A 26,571-nucleotide genomic window follows, 5' to 3' on the forward strand; every position below is an offset into this window, starting at 1 on the left:
AGCAGTGGTCTAAAGACCGCTGCTCCATAACCCTGTCCGTCTGCTCTGAGCAAGCGGACAGGAATCGTCGGAATTAAACCCAATCAAGTACGATCGGGTTGATTGACACCCCCCTGCTGGTGGCCGCAAGTCTGCAGGGGGCGGTGTTGCACCAGCAGCTCACAAGAACTGCTGGTGCAATGCTGATAATGGAGAGCGTATTGCTCTCCGCATTCAGCAATGTCTGTCAGACCTGATTCGCACTGTCGGATCAGGTCCGACAGACATATGATAAATAGGCCTCAGAGTGTTTATATGAATGTAACTGTAATTTACAATGTAATCACAGTATCTCACAAAAGTGAGTACACCCCTCACATTTCTTTTTTTCAAACTGATTTTTATTTGAATTTAAAAGTAACAAATAATAAATAGAGCCTCGCAGGGCTCCTACACAAAAAGTCACAAACTGAAAAAAAAAATTTGGACAAACTCGTCAGATTACCCATATTGACAGGACATTGATATTGAAAATAAAGGTCCTTCCACCATTAGGGAAGGAGGCTTAACAGAGAACTTTTCGATCAATGAAAACATATATATAATCAATACATTACATTTAGGTCTCAGACATCTGAGGGGAGGGAAGGGGGGGGAGAGAGAAAGAAGGAAAAGAACAAGAGATGAAGGAGGGAGATTATAGTTGTTGCCCTATATTCCGTACAAAAAGGGGGTGAGAATGGAAGCTGTCGGTTACTTGGCTATATAATAGGGATTGCAACTTATGTCATAACTGTCGGTTGCCACAGTGTATCGTATCCATCTTTCCAATCACTCCAAGCCAATTCAAAGAGGTCTGTTTTATTTAGTGAATGATAAATATCTCTGTCCATAGTGTAAATATATGCCATGGTGCTTGTAATCTCCGTTCATTTTGGAGGAAGCACTTTTTTCCAGGACCTGGCAATGTTGGTTTAGACGGAGGAGAACAGATAGATACATATCAGACTATGATGTTTTGGGAGGGTGTGTAGATTTAAGTGAAGAAGAGCTATGGCTGGGTCTCTAGCTATGGTAATCTTGAGGGCAGAAAGAGTCCTGAAACACAGGTTCCACAGGGGCCTAATTTTGGGGCATTCCCACCAAATATGCATCATATCACCAGGGAGGCCGCAACCCCTCCAGAACACTGGGGAAGTCCCTGGAAACATTTTCGACAGACGTGTGGGAACTAGATACCAGTGGGATACAACCTTGTAATATGTTTCAAATATTGTTATACAATTTAAAGTTTTCTTAGTCAGCGTAAGGGCCCGTTGCCAAGTGTTTGTTAGTATGTGAATGTGAAGTAGGGTCTTCCATCTAAGTAAGTGTGGTGCTAGTTCCGGTGGTATGGTTCCGTCAATTAGGTTGTAGTGTAGTGATAATGGTCTAATTATCCTGTGGCCCCTTTTCCAGATGAACTCCCATGGGGTGAGTGGGTGGGAAGGGTTGGGATGAAATCCCCAACTGGGAAGGAAGCTTTTGATTCTGAGAAGCTCGAAACGGAGAAATGCAGGGCAAGCAGCATGTGGGTCTAGTTGGTCCAATTCAATGAAACCATCGTGCTGGGCCGTAGACCAAAAGTCAGAGACTTGCTTGACACCCAAACGAGCCCATTTATTTGGGTGGGTTTCTGGAAGACCCATAAATAGGCCTGCACCGTAGTAATCAGGGAAGGATGGGGTGCAATCAAGTTACGGTGATGAATCTTGTCCCAAACAGAGAGACATTCTAAAATTACTAGATTGGTAATACCCAGGGTTCTGCGACTATGAGGTGGGGTCCAGATCAGGTCTCTAAGTAAGATGTTAGTGGGTAGGGAAGCTTGTTCAAGCTCTCTCCATCTAACAATGGAAGACTTACAGTCCCATTTATTTTTGATATGCTGCAGCTCAGCCAGAAGTGGAAGATAATTATCTTTGATCATTTGCATTGCACTATTGGATATCCTGACCCCGAGATGGGTGACCTGATCGCTTGACCACTTAAAATTGAATCTATCCTTCAGACTTAGGATGTATTCTTGCGGGTAACCCCACCAATAGACTTCAGTTTTAGATATGTTCAGCTTGTAGAAAGAGAGGTCCCCAAAGGTTCTCAGGACATCCAAGACCGCAGTTATGTAATGGGCCGGGTTTGCAGAAAATATAGTAATATCATCAGCGAACAACGCAATTTTATGCTTTGTACCAGAAAGAGTGATCCCCTCAATTTCTCTGTCTGAATGTATGCTTTCCGCCAAAGGTTCCACTGCTAGCGCGAACAACAGTGGGGATAAAGGACATCCCTGCCTAGTGCCATTCAATATTTGAAATGGATTGGTGTGAAACCTCAGCCCCTTAACCCTAGCTGTCGGTGTGGAATAAAGAGCTTGAATAGCATGACAGGTGTCAGAGGGAAACTTGAAAGCCTTAAGAGTCTCCCAGAGATAGGCCCATCTGACGTGGTCAAAGGCCTTCTTGCCATCTAAGGAGATGACCAAAAAGGGCTTATTCATTCTAGTAGATTCTCAGGCGATATTGATGAAGCACCTATATTATCGGGGCCTTCGCAGTTATTTACAAAACCAACTTGATCCAGGTTAATTAAACTAGGTAAAAGTTTACAGATACGGTTGGCTAGGAGTTTGTAGTAGATTTTGATGTCTGTGTTGATTAGGGAAATTGGCCTGTAATTGGAGCACAAGGAAGAGTCCTTGTTTGGTTTAGGAATTGTGACAATGGAAGCTTCCAAGAACTCTTTCCTAAAACTCCCCTCCTTTCTAGCTAGGCCATAAACCTGAGGAGCAGGGGGGGGGGGATTCCTGAATGTAAGTCTTATAAAATTGGGCAGGCAGTCCATCTGGCCCAGGGGCCTTGAAGGGCTTCAGATTTTTGATAATTTGTTTGAGCTTTTTTAGAGTGAAGAGGGTGATGAGAGAATCCTGCTGTTCGGGTGTAAGTGTCGGGAGATTCAAGAGTCAAGAAACTCTTTACCTACCTGTGTTGGGGCAGGCCGGGTGTCTCCCTCCTCCTCAATATTATATAATTTAGAATAATACTCTGAATAACAGTCACCTATCGAAGATGGTAACCTGATCATTTTGTTATTGTGCTGAAGTTGATGGATGAGTGATACACTATGCCGATGCCGCAACTTGTTAGCCAGCATAGTATCAGCCCTGTTTCCTTTGTGATAAAATAATTGTTTAAGCTTTGCAAGATTATGTTGGGTGCGGGGCAGTTCAATTTGATTTATGTATGCCCGAATAGTGGAAATTTGCGTTGATGTTTCATCTGTGATGTTAGTTCAGTGGTCAGTCTCTAGAGTTCAAAATTGGTTGTGTGCCTGAGCAAGAGTTAGTCCAGCAAGCTTTCATAAGTGGGCATGTCTACGAATGATGTAGCCCCTAACTACTACTTTAATGGTGCCGCAGAGAATGTTGTCCGTGGTCTGAGCGTTATCGTTCAATCTAATAAGTTTGGTTAAGTCACAACGCAATTCCTCTTGAAAATGAATATCTGAGAGGATATGGCGTGGTAAGCACCATGTGGCTTTAACTGGAGGGCCCTCTGAGAGTTTTAAGTCCGCCATCACTAAGTCGTTATCTGACCAGGAGCAGAGGGAGATGTTAGAGTCGGAAACCGTGTCTAGAGTCTCTGCTATTCAGAATATATGATCTAATCTGGAGTAGGTTTTATGAGAGTGAGAGTAATGAGTGTAGTCCCTATCTTTTGTATGTAGGGACCTCCAGATGTCAAAGTATCCAAATTGTGACATGATGGTTCTAAAGTGTGTGGAGAGAAGGTTAGCCTGTTATGGGTAAGAATTCTAAACCTGGTAGGTGTTGTACTATGGCCTAAGCTTACCGGTCGGGGGGAGGGGGGTGTTTGGGCTGAAGCCATATTCACCTAATCACTGTGGAAAATGGGAAAAAGGGGGGAAAAGGGTAAGATAAAAAGGATGTGGGGGGCGTCAAGTACTCAGGTAGAAGTAATGTTTTGAGAATGTGAGGTGGAAATAGTCCACCTGGGTGGAACCCTGGTGTGGGTTTCCCTATAGTTGGGGGAGGTGCTAAGGGGAGGTGCTAAGTACAGAACAAAGTGCGTAGGGGCCGAAAATAACCAGCCCCACTCCTCATAGAATGAGGTATCATCGTATGAAAAATCATGGGATAGGTCAACCAGTGGGGAGACTGAACAATGAACATTAAATAACATAAGCAATAATAACATAAGCAATAAAGATGGCAGAACGCCGAAATGCGTAATACCGTTTTTTCTTGTGCTTGCAAGCCATTTTATGGTCTATAATTTTGTTTTATCCTGTTGCTAAAATAAATTATTATAATTTAAAGCTCTATCCTGTGCACCACTATCTTCTGTTTTTTTCTACAATAATAACATTTACCCTCCTTTAATAGAGTCATTGTAACTTAACATGTAAATACACCAACCCTGCTCCGCAAACTTATCAAACATAATAACAAACAGTGTTATTATAAATCCCCGCTATTTAGACTTGGTTTGGGAGCATCCTTCTGGCAGCAACACTCTGAGAATACAGAACAGACAACTAAAAATCAGGTGCTAGCCACCAATTAGCAAGGATTGTGGGATTTGATGGATTTGATAGAGGGGGGCAATGAAAGTCCCTATCAATACCTAAGACTCAAGGTGGTAGTGCATGAGGGCAAGGAGGGTCCGGCCTTTGATCTTTAGCAGACCATTCTGGGAACCTAAGTTTCGACTGAACAGAAGGGGGGCCACGTAAGTCCTCAGTAAAGAGTCCCCATTGTGTGAAGAGAGTAGGCCCTTGTGTTAAAGTAGACACTGTGTGCATCTGGTTATCTTTACTGATGATTAATTTGGTTGGGTACCCCCACCTGTACTTGATACCTGCCTTTCGAAGTGCCAGAGTAACCGGCTGAAATTACCGTCTGTGTTGGCGTGTGTGCACAGATAGATCAGGTAGTAGCTGAACATCTTTAAATCTATCTGACAACTGTGATTTTTGGAAAGCAGTCTGCATAAGTTTATCTTTATACAGGAAGCTGTGGAAACAGACAACCACTTCCCTTGGTTTTTCTTGTGAGACTGATCTTGGATGTAAGGCCCTGTGTGATCTCTCCATAGTGGAGGTCATGCCTTCAACTGGGCCCAGCAGTTTGTGGAAGAGATCTGCCAAACATGTCTGTAGGTCAGCAGGCTGAACATCTTCGGGAACCCCTTGAAAGCGGACATTGTTCCTTCGAGCTCGATTCTCAACAGTTAGTTGTTCAGACAATGCTTCAGAGTATGACAGTATGTGGCTAAGTCTTCTTGTTTCCTCTCTAGGGAGTCCACCCTATTGCCATTCTCTGAAATATCCTTGCGGAGTTCAGCATGACTTCTCTGGATTTCTTTAGTGATAGAGTTAGTGTGACGATTGAACATTTTTTTAAGGGTCACCTCTGTGATGAAATGCTGTGAATGGGCAGACACAAGAGTGTCAGGCTGGAAGCCATCTCTAACTGACTCAGAATCACTAAAACCATTGTTAGACTCATCTCTTGGCCCTGTAGGGGGCTGGGTAAAGTGATCAAGCACTGTTTTTTTTAACATTGTCCTGGCTTTTCGAGTGGCATCTGGAAGTATGAGGCATTGTCAAATTCAACTGATAAATAGCAAGATCAAATTGGCTGACAGAGAGGGTATATCTGGGTGTAGAGTGGGAGTATAATTAGCAAGGTCACACAACAATTCACAATAATATTTGGAGCAGGGCCGGGCAGCCTCCCCTGACCACTACCTCCTCATCGAGGCAACCAATATTTAAAGGTCACACTCCTGTAGGGTTAATTTTTATCAGGAGGTACCCCGAGAAGGGAGCAGAAGCCAGGAGAATACCTAAATTTAAAACACAAAGCAACAATTTGCTTATAACAAAATAACAAAATAGCAAGCGTTAACCTTTTCGATTTGTAGAGACACATAAATTGAGTAGGAAAGGGGGGGTAGAAGTGAGTACTACTCAAAGCCACCTAATTGACCTGTCTCTCTCCTCAGGGAAAGATAGGATACAGCCTAGTAGGAGGGGGAAAGGCAAGGGGAAGCGACCCACCCAGACAAGCTAGGCGGGAAGGGGAGAGGAGAGAGAGAAGGGAAAAAAGAAGAAAGAGAAAGAGGTTTACATAAATCAGTACTCAATATTGTAAGTTACTTTAGAGTCAGGGAAGTCAGTCTTAGTGAGTGGGCTGATACAGTGGAAATCAGACCCAAATGCAAGTGCCTGTTCTCCTAATCAAATATCAGCACAGCAAAAGCAACCGCTCAGCAAGATCCAGGAGACCCCCTCTCGCCTCAGGGAAATAGGAATACGACCCAATGGAAGGGGAAATGGGAAGGGGAAGTGACCAGCTCAGTTAAACTGACCCGGAAAGGGGGAGGTTTAATGGGGCCCCCAAGTTAACAAAATTCATGAGAGATGCTTTCAGTAAAACTGTGAAACAGACATATGAGCAGATTTAAATAAAACAGTAGAGGCTAAATATAAACACTCCACTTTGGGCAAGGGCCCCAAAGACAATTAAACGGATGCAGCAGTTAATGCAAAGAGTCCGTGGCAAATGATTCTAGCTGATGCAGGTGCAAACAAGTGAATTAGAAGCAGCCCCAGAGATTTGTGCAAGTCTAGAGATAGTAAGTGCTTGAGGGGAGCCCCTGTTCCCATATCTCCCCTACAGACAGGTGATAAGTTGGGACCTCACTTAAGCTTCCTGAGGTGGTAAAACAGGATCTACACAGGGGAAAATTACAGAGTTCTGTAACCCCTGCAGCACAGGGCATTATTTATGTGAACCTGCAGTTAATGGGGTAAGCCTGCCTTTGGAGAGCTTGCACCCTGTGGGTGAAAGAACAGGTGGAAATCTGTTTGGCCTCTGAGGTTGCAGTAGCCACCTAGTACATCAGGGTCAGCAAAAAAGTACTGCACATGGCCCAGTGAGGAGGGAGGACACGTAGGGACAATAAGGTAATGAAGTCCAAACCTGGGCCTCTGTAGGCACACTGCTCTATAAGTCAGTGAAACTCTTTATTGATGTATGTACGGCCCATATATTGTGTTAGGAAATATCCAGTATTTAAGTGGGATGGGTAGAGAATAGTGGGAGCAAATATGACAACTGTAAAGATCTCACCCAGTTCTTCCATGATGGCACTTCCCTTGGGTCTCCAGCAACTCAGGCCTCTGTTAATCAGAAAATCCCCACAGAATCCCTCCAGGGGTCTGGATGGTGATAAATTGCCTAGATCTGACTGTGAACTGATCGGAGAAGCTTCATGGACCTCATCAATGACAGGTCTTGCAGGGAACCATAAGATGGCCGCCGTTCAGGCCAAAACAACTGCCGGTATGTTCCGGAGTCTACCCCTCAGCTTTCAGTCTCTGGCTTCCCCACGGGTACCTCTGTGCCTGTGCGTCCGTTCTGCATAGAGGTTAGCTCGGCCCCCCCCACCCTCACATTTTTGTAAATATTTTATTATATCTTTTCATCTGACAACACTGAAGAAATGACACTTTGCTACAATGTAAAGTAGTGAGTGTACAGCCTGTATAACTGTAAATTTGCTGTCCCCTTAAAATAACTCAACACACAGCCATTAATGTCTAAACCGTTGGCAACAAAAGGGAGTACAGTGGAAATGTCCAAATTGGGCAGCAAAGTGTCATTTCTTCTGTGTTGTCACATGAAAAGATATAGTAAAATATTTACAAAATTGTGAGGGGTGTACTCACTTTTGTGAGATACTGTATATTGTGTTTAGTGTTACCTTCTTTAATTCACTACACTTTACGTGAGTGTTTCAGTTACGCTAACTTTATGAGCTTAAAATGCGATTGCACTCTCGCTATGGTATTTACTTTCAACTTGTAATACGCTCGCTATTTCCAAAGTGCACCACTTGTAATCTAACCCATAATGTTTAAAACATTAGCAATATTTTACGGTCCTAGAGCAAGCTCATTGAAAAGTCTCTTGTTTATGTTTATCTCATCTACTTTGAGATAACATTTAGGAGATGACAAAGCAAGGACCGTATAGAATGTTGCAGGGTGAGATTTCTGGAACCTGTAGAATAAACTCCAGAACAACAATTTTCAGAGCTAAATGACAAAAACAGTAAGCACAATAAATAATGAAATAAATAATGATTGTATATGATTACTAATATAAGACTTGCAGTGCAAATATTATTATTATTGATGCAAGTCTGTTAGATTGATAGATATGTCTACCAAATAATATAATATAACATAAATATAATATAAATATCCTGTAAATATAAAATAATATAAATCTAATATAAATATCATATAAATATAATCTAATATAAATATCATATAAATATAATATAAATATCATATAATATAAATATCATATAATATAAGATCATTCAAGTAAAGAAAAAAACAATACACAGTTTAAATCCCAGTAAGAATACCACCACTACTAATAATAATAATACAAAATCATCATCATTAAAAACAAAATTAAATAATGTATTAGCTCATTCATGCATAAAAGCAAATTATCAATATGCATTAAATAAATTAGATTATAAGATAAAAAAATAAATACATTATCTTAAACATAAATTCAGTAAATACCACTATATTGCATAGATACTTGATTCATAGGTTATTAATAAATAATGTAGCGGAGGTTATGCTCAAGATTTGGACCCTTGGGAGTTGTGATTTACAATGTTACAAGGACAGTAAACATTTGAAACATTTTACATAAGTGGGTACTATGTGCAGAATTAATAATCTTTAGGATATCCTAGCCGTATCTTTTAAAAACTATTTCAATTTATCCTTTTAAGCAGCCAAAGTACTTCTTATCATTCATTAATATCCCTCCTCATAGGTGATGCACAATTGCACCATTCAAGCTTAAAGGGACAGTAAACCATGGAATCTATTAATTAGGAAATTAAAATATATAACATATTATTATGCTTATTAAAACTATGAAGAGCAAAAGTGCAGCGGAAGCGTTTACAATTTTTAAATTATACTCACCCAAAAACTAATTTTCTGTCCGCCTCCGACTAAGATATATTTTTCTATACTTACCGTCATTGCCCCTGCAGCCAACTTTAGAGCGAACGTTCGTCTTCTTCAATTTTGACAGCGCGCGTTCCCTCTTCACGTGCGAATGGGCACTACATTCAGTCTTCAGCCGTATACACAGAATCTCAATGCTTTGTTGTGCATTGCGATTCTGTGTATCTGAATGAGCGGTGAGTCACTCCTATAGATGAATGAGCAACTGAAATACTCGCTATTGAAAATTGGCAGCATTTTTATATTCATATGTTCAATTAATAAATATATTCTTAACCCTTTATTTTTTTAAACTAATTTTTTTATTTAACTTAATAATATTATCTAAATTTGGCATAATACATAATAATCCTTAGGGACATAAGCCTTATATATTTATGTATATATATATATATATATATATATATATATATATATATATATATATATATATATATATAGTGTGGGATTGATCAGAATATGTTCTAATAAAATCAAAATTATTTATACTTGAAAAACAAGGCTGTGTAAAATAATGATACATTTTGGATCAATTCATTACAAAATGGGTATTGAAGGTGTGTGAAAAATATTTAAATGTAAGGTATATATTGAATAAATTAAATTTAAATCTATCAAATACTTATATTTCAAATCAGGTTCTATTAATTTTTATTAGACTAATTATTTGAAATTGGGGAAAAAAAAGAACAAGCATTTATTTTTATTTTATCTAAAAATATATATATATGTATATATATATATATATATATATATATATATATTGTTAAAAAATAAACTTACCAATTAAACTATTATATTTTTATTTGCTCGTTATAGTCTCGGGGCAATGTTAGCATTGATTGCTAACAGATTTGCATATAAGCAGTAAATCACAATGCGGTTTGCATTGCAATCCACTGCTTATATTGTGAAGCTGAGTGGTGGAAATGCGCATGCGTAAAGGAAGTGTTAATGCGCACATCGGATCAGAAAATGGGCGTCTATAATGTAATGTGTGACGTAATAGATGCTTATCTAACTATGGGCCAGATTACAGACATATATATACTAATAAACACATAAATGTATATTTATACATATATAGACATATACATAAGTGCATTAGAGCCCTTTTCAGTTAAGAAAACATGTAAAATCATATTTGAGGAATATTCATATTTAATAAAGTGTTATACTGTGTATTTACTGTAATTATTTCACATTTCAATGTTCTGCACATAGCATATATTTATATATATATATATATATATATATATATATATATTCATATATATACTGTATATATATATGTATATATATATATATATATATATATCTGTATATATCTATACCTATATATAATCAAATATATATATATATATATATATATATATATATATATATGTGCTGATGACGGGGATGAGTTCCCTGAAAACGTTACATTAAAAAGAGATTTTGTTTCTCCACTTCAAAAAAGACCTGAGAGTGCATTTATTTTTATGGTATATATATATATATTTTAGCAAATAACATCAGATATATGTAGAAATATGTATTTATTAATAAATAGAACATATTCTGTTATGTGAAGAACATTGTTATGGGAAAGATAAATATTTTCATGTCAGGTTAGCTCACTTGAGAATATGTGATCTGGTTTAGTGTGCAAGCATGATGGTTTTTTCCCACTTTTTTTGCTCTATTGACTTCTATGCGGGAATTCGCTGACGATGTTCTAATTTTTGAGGGCATCTGGTTAGCGAGCTAGAACAATTTGTAATACAAGCGCTATGCAATGCGAGCAAAAATTTAGCGCATGAGCAATAAATACCGATGCACTCATAATCTGGCCTATGTAGGGTTCTGTATGTGAAGGAGAGACTCCTATATTATAATATAAGGTTTAGAAAAAAATCCCAAAGATTTTGTGTGATTTCTCTGCATGGCATTGAGTTTAAGATCATTGAGTCATTAGACACCAGTGCACAAAAAGATTCAGCTATTTATTCACCAAGAACATGGCAGATTTACAAATATTTGTGTCGGCAGTGTATTGGACTTTAGAATTCGTTTCTTTACAAATCATGTATGTTATGCTTGGAATTTTCTAGATTAATTCCCTGATACAAACTTAACAACTGTGACAAAAGCCACAGAAGTTTCTCCCATACATAGATAACAGGTTCCTTTTGACATTATACAGATAATTCACCCAACATGGACCTGCATTTCTATCTGTTTGTTTTTCCTCTTCACTTGGCGTGTGTCCCAGTCACTGTGCATGCGTGTCTTTTGTTCTTTCATGCTCTTCAAATGGAAAATTCTTGGCAGATATTTCTCATCAGGAGTCTATGTTCCCTATGTGTTTGTGCAATTGGTCCATTACAATGGTGCAGAAGCCATCCAAACAAAAATAAATAAATAAATATATTACAGACATCTAAAACGAAAGAAAAAAATATTCACTATAGAAAAACAAAATATCAATTAAAGGGACATGAAACCCAAAATTTGTATTTCATGATTCAGATAAAGGGCCCGATGTATCAACTTGCGGGCGGACATGATTCGTTATAGCGAATCATCTCCGCCAGACATTGATAAATGCAGCATACGCTGTTGGCATTTATCATTGCACAAGCATTTCTTGTGAAATGCTTGTGCAGTGCTGCCCCCTGCACATTCGCGGCCAATCAGCCGCTAGCAGGGGGTGTCCATCATCCTGATCGGGATAATTGTAGTGCGCCACCTCAGAGGTGATGGACTAGTTAAGGTGCAGCGGTCTCATGACCGCTGCTTCTTAACCCTTGTTTCCGGCAAGCCCCAAAGCATGCGATTTTAAACAACTTTCTGATTTGCTTTTTTCGTTTGTTGAAAAGCAGGGATTTAAAGCTTAGTAGCTAGCACATATGTGGAGCACTACATTACAGCAGTTTTACAAGAATGTAATCCATTTGCAAGAGCATTAGAGGGCAGCGCTATTTCCTGTCATGTACTGCTCCAGGCACCTACCTAGGTAACTCTTTAACAAAGAATACCATGAGAACAAACAAATTTGATAATGGAAGGAAATTGCAACAACAACAAAAAAAAAATTGTATGCTCTGTCTGAATTACAAAAAATGTTTAGGGTTTCATATCCCTTTAAGGGGACATTGTAACCATAACTGCTAGACTGAATAACTGATCTCTATCATATTTGAAACCGTTGTTTAAAAAATGCCTCTGAACAATTTTCACTCAAATTAAAATATCTGAAGGGGACATTATATTGATAAAATAGTTATTTTGGAGTATTGCCCACTTAAAAAATATATAGATAAAGATAAGGAAAATTTAAATTTAAAGGGGCATTGTACACTAGGGGGTATATTTATTAATGTGCGAGTGGACATGATACGATGTAGCGTATCATGTCCGCCGCACATCACTGAATGCCGACAGCATACGCTGTCAGCATTTATCATTGCACCAGCAGTTCTTGAGAACTGCTGTGCAATGCCACCCCCTGCAGATTCTCGGCCAATCAGCCGCTAGCAAGGGATGTCAATCAACCCGATCGTATAGGAGCGGGCTGATTTCTGTCCCCGTCCTTTAGAACAATACGAGGCTTGATAAATCGGCCCCTAGATCTTTACATAAATGTTTTGTAGATGATCCATTTATATAGCCCATCTGGAAGTTTTTTTATAACAATGTATAGTTTTGCTTATTTTTAAATAACATTGTGCTGATTTTCAGACTCATAACCAAGCCCCAACGTATCAGTTATAGACTCCTGCTTTCTCCTTTATGTGTAATCTGTCTTTTCATATGCAGGGGAGTGTCTGCCTGTTCTGATTTCCCAACCCCTTTCACTGGGTGTCCCAGCCTAACAGTGCTAAACTGTGAGCTTCTAAGTAAGTTTTAAAAAGGTTTTATATTGTATTTTTAGATCAGTGTCTGTGCATATTCTTCTTTATAGTAGTGTCTATTACATGCAGTGATATGAAAACTGGTATATACTTTCCATTTAAAGGGACACTGAACCCAATTTTTTTCCTTTGTGATTCAGATAGAGCATGCAATTTTAAGCCACTTTCTAATTTACTCTTATTATCAAATTTTCTTCATTCTCTTGGTATCTTTATTTGAAATGCAAGAATGTAAGTTTACATGCCGGCCCATTTTTGGTGAACAACCTGGGTTGTTCTTGCTGATTGGTGGATAAATTCACCCACCAATAAACAAGTGCTGTCCATGGTTCTGAACCAAAAAATAGATTAGATGCCTTCTTTTTCAAATAAAGATAGCAAGAAAATGAAGAAAAATTAATTATAGGAGTAAATTAGAAAGTTGTTTAAAATTGCATGCTCTTTCTGAATCATGAAAGAAAAAAATTGGGTTCAGTGTCCCTTTAAATCAAACAACTCAACTACGACAAAGTTTCCTTCTGCACGCCTCTTATATACTCAGCTATATGGATTAAAGGGATAGTAAATAACATGTAATTAAAAGATATTACTTACTATAAATAAAATACAAGGGGGGAAGTTTTTTTTTTCAGTAGTCAAATGCCACCTGCAACTTTCCTTATTTGTATGAGCCTGGTTTCATTTATAGTCCTTTTATTTATTTTTTATGAAATAGTATTTTATATATCATTTGAGATTATCTTAAATTTTGAGAAACCATTTCAGTTCTCTCTCAGGGCTCAATTCTATAAAGGGCTTTCCAGGGGTTGCCTTTAGGGACCCCTATTAAAAAGGGTCTGTCCCTCTGGGTTGCAAGATGTCTCCATAAAACATAATGGAGCTTGCTGGAAATGTAAACTTTGCTGGGGATAAGGAAGTTAGCGAAGGGTTGCCACCTTTTCTGGAAGCAAATATTGTCCGTGCTCATTAGCATAAATAATTATGCAGCAGGAACTAAAGCTGCTAGGACTGATATTAAATAATTATTGATTTACAATTAGATTCTAACACACTTAGAAGAAGTTTACCCATAATATCATCTTTATTTATATATTTATTTTTAATTTTCACCTTTGATCTGAGCCTTAAAAATACTGTCCATGTCAGTAAAATACCAGCTGGATGGTAACGGCAGAGGGAGCTTTTTAAAAATAAAATCCTGCAACCAATACAATTCAGGGGGTCGATCCGATATAAAGCGTCGCCCGCAAAAGCCGGCGACGCCAATAATTGCGCGGATTTGGTATCCTATATACGGCGTAAGCTAGAAGTTACGCCCGTATATTTCTGCCGTCGCCCGCAGTTTTTTGGGCCATAGGCAGGTATACCAAACCCGCGCAATTTGGTATCCAATATGCAGCGTAAGGACTTACGTGGCGAAAATGGAGAAAACTTACTCCATTTTCACCTCGCCACAAAAAGCAGCCGTAAGAAGCCTTACGCTGACTATTGGAGCCCCGTAACTCCCTAAACTAGCTACTAAAATAAACCTAACACCTAACGCATGCGCAATGTCTATCTCCCTGTCAACCGCGATCTGCTAAAATAAACCTAACACCTAACGCATGCGCAATGTCTATCTCCCTGTCAACCGCGATCTTCTAAAATAAACCTAACACCTAACGCATGCGCAATGTCTATCTCCCTGTCAACCGCGATCCCCCCCCCCCCGAAATCCCTAATAAAGTTATTACCCCCTAAAACGCCGCTCCCCGACCCCGCCGCCATCTACATAAACTAACCCCCTACTGTGAGCCCCTAAAACCGCCGCCATCTACCTTATCTATCCCGTAATCTGACCCCTTACACCGCCGCCACCTATATAAAAATGATTAACCCCTAATTTAATCTACCTACCCCGCCGCCAGCTATGTTATCTATATTAACCCTAAGTATATTATAGTTAATATAGTTATTACATTATATATATTAACTATATTAACCCTAATTATATTAGGGTTAATATAGTTAATATAGTTACTATAGTATTTATATTAACTATATTAACTCTATCTAACCCTAACACCCCTAACTAAATTTATATTAAATTAATCTAATTAATTTATAAACTAAAATATTCCTATTTAAATCTAAATACTTACCTATAAAATAAACCCTAAGATAGCTACAATATAATTAATAATTACATTGTAGCTATGTTAGGGTTAATATTTATTTTACAGGTAAATAGTTAATTATTTTAACTAGGTATAATAGATATTAAATAGTTATTAACTATTTAATATCTACCTAGTTAAAATAATTACCCAATTACCTGTAAAATAAATACACCTACACTATCAATAAATGTAATAAACTACAAACATCTATCTAAAAATACAATTAAATTAACTAAACTAAATTACAAAAAAAAACAAACACTAAATTACAAAAAATAAAAAAAAGATTAAAAGATTTTTAAGCTAATTACACCTATTCTAAGCCCCCTAATAAAATAATAAACCCCCAAAATAACAAAAATTCCCTGCCCTATTCTAAATTAAACAAATTTCAAAGCTCTTTACCTTACCAGCCCTTAAAAGGGCCTTTTGTGGGGCATGCCCCAAAGAATTCAGCTCTTTTGCATTCAATAAATACAATCCCCCCCCCCCATTACAACCCACCACCCACATACCCCTATTCTAAACCCACCCAAACCCCCCTTAATAAATCCTAACACTACCCCCCTGAAGATCTCCCTACCTTGTCTTCACCACACCGGGCCGAACTCCTGATCCGATCCGGGCGATGTCGTCCTCCAAGCGGCAAAGAAGAAATCTTCCTCCGGCGACGTCTTCCTCCAAGCGGCAGCAAAGTCTTCAGTCTTCCGGCGGCATCTTCAATCTTCTTTCTTCGCTCCGCCGCCGCGGAGCATCCATCCCGGCCGATCGCTAAACTTGGAATGAGGTACCTTTAAATGACGTCATCCAAGATGGCGTCCGCCGAATTCCGATTGGCTGATAGGATTCTATCAGCCAATCGGAATTAAGTTAAAAAAATCTGATTGGCTGATTGAATCAGCCAATCAGATTCAGGTTCAATCCGATTGGCTGATCCAATCAGCCAATCAGATTGAGCTCGCATTCTATTGGCTGATCGGAACAGCCAATAGAATGCGAGCTCAATCTGATTGGCTGATTGGATCAGCCAATCGGATTGAACCTGAATCTGATTGGCTGATTCAATCAGCCAATCAGATTTTTTTAACTTAATTCCGATTGGCTGATAGAATCCTATCAGCCAATCGGAATTCGGCGGACGCCATCTTGGATGACGTCATTTAAAGGTACCTCATTCCAAGTTTAGCGATCGGCCGGGATGGATGCTCCGCGGCGGCGGAGCGAAGAAAGAAGATTGAAGATGCCGCCGGAAGACTGAAGACTTTGCTGCCGCTTGGAGGAAGACGTCGCCGGAGGAAGATTTCTTCTTTGCCGCTTGGAGGACGACATCGCCCGGATCGGATCAGGAGTTCGGCCCGGTGTGGTGAAGACAAGGTAGGGAGATCTTCAGGGGGGTAGTGTTAGGATTTATTAAGGGGGGTTTGGGTGGGTTTAGAATAGGGGTATGTGGGTGGTGGGTTGTAATGGGGGGGGGGGATTGTATTTATTGAATGCAAAAGAGCTGAATTCTTTGGGGCATGCCCCACAAAAGGCCCTTTTAAGGGCTGGTAAGGTAAAGAGCTTTGAAATTTGTTTAATTTAGAATAGGGCAGGGAATTTTTGTTATTTTGGGGGTTTATTATTTTATTAGGGGGCTTAGAATAGGTGTAATTAGCTTAAAAATCTTTTAATCTTTTTTTTATTTTTTGTAATTTAGTGTTTGTTTTTTTTTGTAATTTAGTTTAGTTAATTTAATTGTATTTTTAGATAGATGTTTGTAGTTTATTACATTTATTGATAGTGTAGGTGTATTTATTTTACAGGTAATTGGGTAATTATTTTAACTAGGTAGATATTAAATAGTTAATAACTATTTAATATCTATTATACCTAGTTAAAATAATTAACTATTTACCTGTAAAATAAATATTAACCCTAACATAGCTACAATGTAATTATTAATTATATTGTAGCTATCTTAGGGTTTATTTTATAGGTAAGTATTTAGATTTAAATAGGAATATTTTAGTTTATAAATTAATTAGATTAATTTAATATAAATTTAGTTAGGGGTGTTAGGGTTAGATAGAGTTAATATAGTTAATATAAATACTATAGTAACTATATTAACTATATTAACCCTAATATAATTAGGGTTAATATAGTTAATATATATAATGTAATAACTATATTAACTATAATATACTTAGGGTTAATATAGATAATATAGCTGGCGGCAGGGTAGGTAGATTAAATTAGGGGTTAATCATTTTAATAGAGATGGCGGCGGTGTAAGGGGCTTAGATTAGGGGTTAATAATTTTAATATAGATGGCGGCGGTGTTAGGGGCTCACTTTAGGGGGTTATAGATATAATATAGCTGGCGGCGGGGTACGGGAGCGGCGGTTTAGGGGTTAATAACTTTATTAGGTTGCGGCGGGGTAAAGGAGCGGCGGTTTAGGGGTTAATAGCATTTTTATTGTTAGGCTAGTGAGGGGGGATAGCGGATAGAGGGTTAGACAGTGCGGGCTATGTTAGGGAGGCGTGTTAGACAGTGCGGGCTATGTTAGGGAGGCGTGTTAGACAGTGCGGGTGTTTTAGACTTTAGTCAGGTTTTATAGGCGCCGGCAGATTCTAACGTGGCGCAAGTCACTGGCGACGCCAGAAATTTGTACTTACGCAGATTTCTGGACATCGCTGGTTTGTGAGACTTACGGCACGTTAGCATCTGACGGCGACCTATATGGGATAGCTCGAGTTGCGAGCTGAAACTGCGGGCGACGCCGGTTCCCTCGCTTGCGCCGCAAACTGCGATCGATATCGGATCGCGCCCCAGATTACTCTGCTTTTAATGTATAGTACCTTCAGTGACGTGCAGTGAGGTCAGAGACTGGTGAGGCACTAGATATGATACGATGGAGAAACACATATACAGAGGGCCGCAAGTACCCCCAACAGGGCAGGTTTAAATGATAGCTGAACCAGTGCACAGGTGACATAATCAGGTGATGGGTGAGAGCAAGTTAGTAACCACTGAGTTACTGATCAGCTGATTACTTCACCTGTGCACTGATTCAGCTATAATGAAAACCTGGCCTGTTGGGGGTAATTGAGGACCATTGTTGAGAAACACTGCACTAAAGCACTAGCTCATCGGAAATGTATTGATTACCTGGAGAATAAAGCACACATACTCTGCTCACTGACAACCACACACACTCTGCTCACATACACACTCACACAATTCTGTGGCACAGTGTCAGTTACTAAGCAATTAGAATGATACACAATCTCTTCTATACTCACTACTGTATTGTAAAAATAGAAATAATTTACCATACAAGTTTTACACAAAGGACAAGTTATCAATACTGCCAACACAGCTGCTGCTGCAATATGGTGTTCAAGAAACGCACGTGCACATCCCACTTAGGTATGCTCTTCAACAAAGGACACCAAAGGATACCAAAAGAATAAAGTACATAATAATAAAAGTAAAATAGAAAGTTTATTTATTTATTTTTTGTGTGCAATTTCTATCTGAATGATGGAAATGTAATTATGACTTTCAACTTGAAAGCTGCATGCGCTTTTTATTTACCTATTATTTACCTACACCTAGTTATATACAGCTCAGTTGTACAGTGCTGATCATACTGCCAGTGTTATATACATACAGCTAGTTATATACAGCTCAGTTGTACAGTGCTGATCATACTGTCAGTGTTATTTACCTACAGCTAGTTATATACAGCTCAGTTGTACAGTGCTGATCATACTGTCAGTGTTATTATTTACCTACAGCTAGTTATATACAGCTCAGTTGTACAGTGCTGATCATACTGTCAGTGTTATTATTTACCTACAGCTAGTTATATACAGCTCAGTTGTACAGTGCTGATCATACTGTCAGTGTTATTATTTACCTACACCTAGTTATATACAGCTCAGTTGTACAGTGCTGATCATACTGCCAGTGTTATATACATACAGCTAGTTATATACAGCTCAGTTGCACAGTGCTGATCATACTGTCAGTGTTATTATTTACCTACAGCTAGTTATATACAGCTCAGTTGTACAGAGCTGATTATACTGTCAGTATTATTTACCTACAGCTAGTTATATACAGCTCAGTTGTACAGCTACTGTAGGTAAATAATACTGAAAGTATGATCAGCACTGCACAACTGAGCTGTATATAACTAGCTGTAGGTAAATAATAACACTGACAGTATGATTAGCACTGTACAACTGAACTGTATATAACTAGCTGTAGGTAAATAATAACACTGACAGTATGATCAGCACTGTACAACTGAGCTGTATATAACTAGCTGTATGTAAATAACACTGACAGTATGATCAGCACTGTACAACTGAACTGTATATAACTAGCTGTATGTATATAACACTGACAGTATGATTAGCACTGTACAACTGAGCTGTATATAACTAGCTGTAGGTAAATAACACTGACAGTATGATCAGCTCTGTACAACTGAGCTGTATATAACTAGCTGTAGGTAAATAACACTGACAGTATGATCAGCACTGTATAACTGAGCTGTATATAACTAGCTGTATGCATATAACACTGACAGTATGATTAGCACTGTACAACTGAGCTGTATATAACTAGCTGTAGGTAAATAATAACACTGACAGTATGATCAGCTCTGTACAACTGAACTGTATATAACTAGCTGTAGGTAAATAATAACACTGACAGTATGATCAGCACTGTACAACTGATCTGTATATAACTAGCTGTAGGTAAATAATAACACTGACAGTATGATCAGCACTGTAAAACTGATCTGTATATAACTAGCTGTAGGTAAATAATAACACTGACAGTATGATCAGCACTGTACAACTGATCTGTATATAACTAGCTGTCCCAGTCCCAGACAGACTCCCAGTCCCACATTATGAACAGTTCAACTTCAACATTTTTTTATTTAAGTTAACCAGTAAGTGTTCTGGTCGTTTCCTTCCTTACCTGGCTGAGAATAAGAATCTGGGTCCTCACGGTCACACTGTCAGACAGACACAACAACCGACTCGAGATGACTGTCACTGACTCCTCTCTGTCTGTCATTACACCGGGTCCACCACCCACGTGGCACCGGCTCCGCTCCTCCGTCGTCCTCCTCTCTGTCCCACTGGTGTCCCTGAGTGAGACGAGTCACTCCTCTTCAGTCTCCTCCACTCCCAGTCCACTCCAGCCAGGCACTGGCAGCACCTCCTCCGTGACCACAGACAGCCACAACAGTGACAGTCTGTCACTATAAGTGGGCACTTTAGGCAGCACAGCACGGGCACGCAGAGCCAGAGACTCTCTCAGCTCTCCCTCCACTGAGTCTTCCAACCGCCACTCTGACTCGATCTGTCAGCGCGCGCAATGGTCACATGGCCCACACCTGTCAATCAGCAGCCCAGCAGGCACGCCTCCCCACAGTGCTGCTGAATGCTGTGATTGGCTGAAGTGACCAAGCTCATCATGGAGGCAGTTTTGAGAACCGCCTCCATTGAGCTTGTAGTAGGGCCCTGCGAGTCACCACTGGGTGGCGCAGCTCTAAGTGAGCTTTAGATCCATTGTTGCGCAATTAATGGAGGGCAGCGGGCCGGCTCACGGCCTCCTAATTGCGCAACAATGGAAATTGGATGCAGTGAATATCTACAGTGCACACAGCGCATGCGCAAAATCGTAATGAAAATTAATGAGAGTAATCGCCATGGGGGTGAGGGGGGGTACCCTTGGGGGCAAGCTAATAACAAACATTTTTTTTTTAATAAATATAAATTAAAATCTTTTTTCCCTTATTGGACAGAGGAGGCACTGCCTCCCCTGCCTCCTATTACTGCACGTCACTGAGTACCTTATACTTGCTTTTATGCATGTGTTTTTGTGTTATGGTAATAAGTGGTTTGCGTATTTTGACACAATCTCACCAATTTTTAATTTGTGAGGGGAAAAACAGAGAGATCTGCAGGTGTAAAATGTTTATAGTTTACACCAGACCTGAAGGAGAAATTTCAGCTTTGTCAATGAAACACCCCTGTTCAACAATCTAGCCAAGGAGGTGAAAATCATTTTACAATAAGGAAAATAATACTCTTTGCATTTCATATTATAAATAAAACAAATTCAGTGGGTTTTTTGCATCTACAAAGTAAATTTGCTATGATTTCTACTGTGCACCTTAAATGATTTCTTGCCAGTACAATTTCAATAAAAAATTTAATTTTTTTCATAAAATGCATATTTTTGCAGACCATTTTTTTTACAATTTTTAAAGTGATTAAACGAAACAATTTTTCTACTACATATTTTTATTTCAATATTTCATTTATTTGTTTTATATGACTTTAAGATTATGATTTTTGTGAGTCCTATTGTAATGTATCTCCTTCACATAAGAAAATTTAGGGACCACCCCTTTGTGAGACACATGATTCTCAATCTCAAGTTAAAGGGACATGAAACCCAAAAGTTTTCTTTTATGATACAGATAGAGAATACAATTTTAAACAGCTTTCCAATTTACTTCTATTATTTAATTTGCTTCCTTCTCTTGTTATCCTTTGTTGAAAGGTTTATCTAGGCAAGCTCAGGAGCAGCAGAGAACCTAGGTTCTAGCTGTTGATTGGTGGCTGCATATATATATTGGTTTTGATTGATTCACCCATGTGTTCAGTTAGAAACCAATAGTGCATTGCTGCTTCTTCAACAAATGATACCAAGAGAATAAAACAAATTAGATAATATGAGTAAATTAGAAAGTTGTTTAAAATTATATTCTCTATCTGAATCATGAAAGAAAAAAATTGTCCCTTTAAAAAACTGCCTTTATAGATTTAGGACAGGGGATTCATAGTGCTGGCAAGATTTATTATAGAAACTCACAATCCCAGCATATGTTTTTTGAAACTTTTTTTTAAAAGTTGTGTAGTAGATAAATAGGCATTGTACGGTGAATTTTTATCCTCTTCAATGTGTTACCTGACGGAGTGTATTAAATTGTTTATAAATAGCTCCTTTATCTTTATTTTGTCATTTCAAATAGCTAATTTTCCTGTTAAAACAACTACCTATACTGAATATAGGATTACTTTTGCATTCTCTAAAGAAAAGCTATGTAAATATGAATCAGCAGCAGCTGAACTCCCGGAAAGAAAAAGGGCAGAACCTGGACTCCCCAGAGAGATGCCGACCATAGAAAGTAATGAAGCTCTCTGGGATACAAAATTTCACATGGGAGAGAGAAGGTAACTAATGAACACCTGGGACTGATATAAAGGCTCAGTTTGCATCAATTACAAATAAACTAAAATGTTTTCACTACAATTTAACTTGTTTTTTTAAAATATTTTAGTATATGTTAAAATAAGCACATACAGCTGTTTAAAATGCTAACATAATTTCAAAAATATTGTGAGAAGGCTTCAGACATACCCTGGGAACTCAGCTGTTCAGCCCAGGGAACTGCCCTGTCCCACTTTGTAACTGTAAAAAATACAGAGAAATATACAAAGTATGATCCTAATATTGTACAGAAACTTTGAAAACATAATCCGAATTTGTAGAATCACTGCTGGATCTAAATCTAAATGTATTAAACTATAAAAGAGAAAGTTCAAAGCTTAAATGCAATAATACTGAAAGGACCCAATCTGAAGTGTAAAGTAATTTAAATTACAAACCATGAAATGTAACAAAACTCTCATATCATGTAGTATTTAATTGGGCTTGTCTTTCCTTCATATACAGAAATAAGAGAGATCTTGCAGTGCTGGAGAGTTCTGCCCTTTTTCTTTTGATCATCCAATGAGTTCAGACCCTGTGAAGTCTGCACTACACTTTCTCCAAGTTGGGGAATCCTTTGATCATCAGATAAGATAAGGGGGCATGTGTGTACAGAGAAATATATAAGGTGTATATGCCTGCACTTTCTGCAAGTTCAGCCCATTTAAGTGGGTTCTGTTTTCAGTGATTAAAAGTAGCAATTTCTGGTCCACCCTGTCGTGTCTCTGGCCTGTTTAGACTCTGCCAACAAACCACCTTAGCTCCACCCTAAACTATCCAGCCACACCCACAGAAAACCCATACTTTTACCCGGATTTCTGAGACCTGACAGCTTAGCTGCACATGTATGGACATATAATAACTTGAGATAAGAAATGTTGTGTCCTCATGAAATTAAAACTAAATAAACACTTTAGATGAAGAAGGCTTTAAATGACATACTTGAAAATGAGAGAAATCTCAATGTATCCTTCCTGGTAAAATATTTTATAAATAAATAAATTAAAATTAGTTTCTGGTAAGTAAAACAAAAAAAAAGCTCAGTGGTTAAAATCTCTTATGTTAATGTGTGAACCCATCATTCCCTTAAAACCAATCATTTCATGTTGCATGTTAATACTCATTTTGTGTCTGTCTTCCATAAAGTATGTGATTAATACCCAAACTGTTCTTTTTTTGTTTCTTTCCTTTTCCCTTTTTTGTAGAAATTATTGAACCTTCTACCACTAGTCCTGTCACAAGTTCAGGTCAGTATCCACATACAATCACAAAGTATGTTTGGGTACTTTTTATGTTTGTTTTATCATTGTCATGTGATCAACTGATTTGTTAAACATATCATTTTATGTCTACGCATCACTTTTTTGCTTTTGGAGGTTAACAAAAGGTGTGAATTATTTTCTAAGTAATAAAACGTACAGTATATATATGTGCATGATGTTTGGCGCTGGCTTTAAATGTATGTGCAATTTGTTCTCAGATTTTTTGCTATAATGCTCCGTATGATTTCAATGAACAATGTTATACAATTAAAAGAATTGTATTTATAATACCGCAATACAAATGTTAACTTGATTTTTGTTCTATACTGTTATGATTGAGTGTAAATTGATTAGAGTCACTTGAGAAGAAAAGGCTTTTTTTTTTTCTTTTTCTTTTGCACAAAATTTTAATCAAAGTAACTCCGACCCCATGCAGACATAATAAGCAAACTTCATAATGCAGGAATCTTGCACTTTAAAATACAGGGAAACACTTAAAGGGACATTTAAGTAAAAAATAATAATTTCACAAGATAACTTTACTTTTTATATACATACAATTGATGTTCTTGTAATAAGAATAAATTGTTATGCTTATTATATGCATAACAGATTATACTTTTTCCACTTAATGTCCCTTAAACTGACTTTCCTTATAGTGTGAAAACTTTTCAGCCATGTCCCTATTACTGTAATAGTATCCTTTTTCAATTATTTATTATATTTATAGTGATGAATATTAAAAGGATATGGGAGCAATCCATACATGTTTAATGCATTAAATAATTAAAATAAATAAAACATTTAGCATGTTTTAGTTTTGCTACATACAATGTAAACTTGTCTGTAAAAAAGTCTAAGCTTCCTGCTTTTTTGAGCCTGTTTCTTTATTATACACAGTTTTACTCTATGCAGCCAATCAGGGGGTCGATCCGATATAAAGCGTCGCCCGCAAAAGCCGGCGACGCCAATAATTGCGCGGATTTGGTATCCTATATACGGCGTAAGCTAGAAGTTACGCCCGTATATTTCTGCCGTCGCCCGCAGTTTTTTGGGCCATAGGCAGGTATACCAAACCCGCGCAATTTGGTATCCAATATGCAGCGTAAGGACTTACGTGGCGAAAATGGAGAAAACTTACTCCATTTTCACCTCGCCACAAAAAGCAGCCGTAAGAAGCCTTACGCTGACTATTGGAGCCCCGTAACTCCCTAAACTAGCTACTAAAATAAACCTAACACCTAACGCATGCGCAATGTCTATCTCCCTGTCAACCGCGATCTTCTAAAATAAACCTAACACCTAACGCATGCGCATTGTCTATCTCCCTGTCAACCGCGATCCCCCCCCCCCCGAAATCCCTAATAAAGTTATTACCCCCTAAAACACCGCTCCCCGACCCCGCCGCCATCTACATAAACTAACCCCCTACTGTGAGCCCCTAAAACCGCCGCCATCTACCTTATCTATCCCGTAATCTGACCCCTTACACCGCCGCCACCTATATAAAAATGATTAACCCCTAATTTAATCTACCTACCCCGCCGCCAGCTATGTTATCTATATTAACCCTAAGTATATTATAGTTAATATAGTTATTACATTATATATATTAACTATATTAACCCTAATTATATTAGGGTTAATATAGTTAATATAGTTACTATAGTATTTATATTAACTATATTAACTCTATCTAACCCTAACACCCCTAACTAAATTTATATTAAATTAATCTAATTAATTTATAAACTAAAATATTCCTATTTAAATCTAAATACTTACCTATAAAATAAACCCTAAGATAGCTACAATATAATTAATAATTACATTGTAGCTATGTTAGGGTTAATATTTATTTTACAGGTAAATAGTTAATTATTTTAACTAGGTATAATAGATATTAAATAGTTATTAACTATTTAATATCTACCTAGTTAAAATAATTACCCAATTACCTGTAAAATAAATACACCTACACTATCAATAAATGTAATAAACTACAAACATCTATCTAAAAATACAATTAAATTAACTAAACTAAATTACAAAAAAAAACAAACACTAAATTACAAAAAATAAAAAAAAGATTAAAAGATTTTTAAGCTAATTACACCTATTCTAAGCCCCCTAATAAAATAATAAACCCCCAAAATAACAAAAATTCCCTGCCCTATTCTAAATTAAACAAATTTCAAAGCTCTTTACCTTACCAGCCCTTAAAAGGGCCTTTTGTGGGGCATGCCCCAAAGAATTCAGCTCTTTTGCATTCAATAAATACAATCCCCCCCCCCCCATTACAACCCACCACCCACATACCCCTATTCTAAACCCACCCAAACCCCCCTTAATAAATCCTAACACTACCCCCCTGAAGATCTCCCTACCTTGTCTTCACCACACCGGGCCGAACTCCTGATCCGATCCGGGCGATGTCGTCCTCCAAGCGGCAAAGAAGAAATCTTCCTCCGGCGACGTCTTCCTCCAAGCGGCAGCAAAGTCTTCAGTCTTCCGGCGGCATCTTCAATCTTCTTTCTTCGCTCCGCCGCCGCGGAGCATCCATCCCGGCCGATCGCTAAACTTGGAATGAGGTACCTTTAAATGACGTCATCCAAGATGGCGTCCGCCGAATTCCGATTGGCTGATAGGATTCTATCAGCCAATCGGAATTAAGTTAAAAAAATCTGATTGGCTGATTGAATCAGCCAATCAGATTCAGGTTCAATCCGATTGGCTGATCCAATCAGCCAATCAGATTGAGCTCGCATTCTATTGGCTGATCGGAACAGCCAATAGAATGCGAGCTCAATCTGATTGGCTGATTGGATCAGCCAATCGGATTGAACATGAAT

At 38.2% G+C, this 26,571-nt stretch overlaps 1 protein-coding gene across 2 annotated transcripts in view; it reads left to right on the top strand.

The window, feature by feature from the left end:
- The window catches only part of NEGR1 (neuronal growth regulator 1), a 979,779-nt gene that overhangs the window by 809,520 nt on the left and 143,688 nt on the right, over nt 1–26,571 (top strand). The window contains exon 7 of one of the 2 annotated variants that reach the window (XM_053693351.1): nt 23,663–23,704. The exons of the other annotated variant lie outside the window; for it this stretch is intronic. Within the exon in view, the coding sequence (XP_053549326.1) occupies nt 23,663–23,704 (42 nt within the window). The remainder of the gene's footprint in view (nt 1–23,662; nt 23,705–26,571) is intronic. 2 annotated transcript variants of the gene reach the window in all.

Source organism: Bombina bombina, chromosome 10, assembly GCF_027579735.1.
Source record: "Bombina bombina isolate aBomBom1 chromosome 10, aBomBom1.pri, whole genome shotgun sequence".
NCBI lineage: Eukaryota > Metazoa > Chordata > Amphibia > Anura > Bombinatoridae > Bombina > Bombina bombina.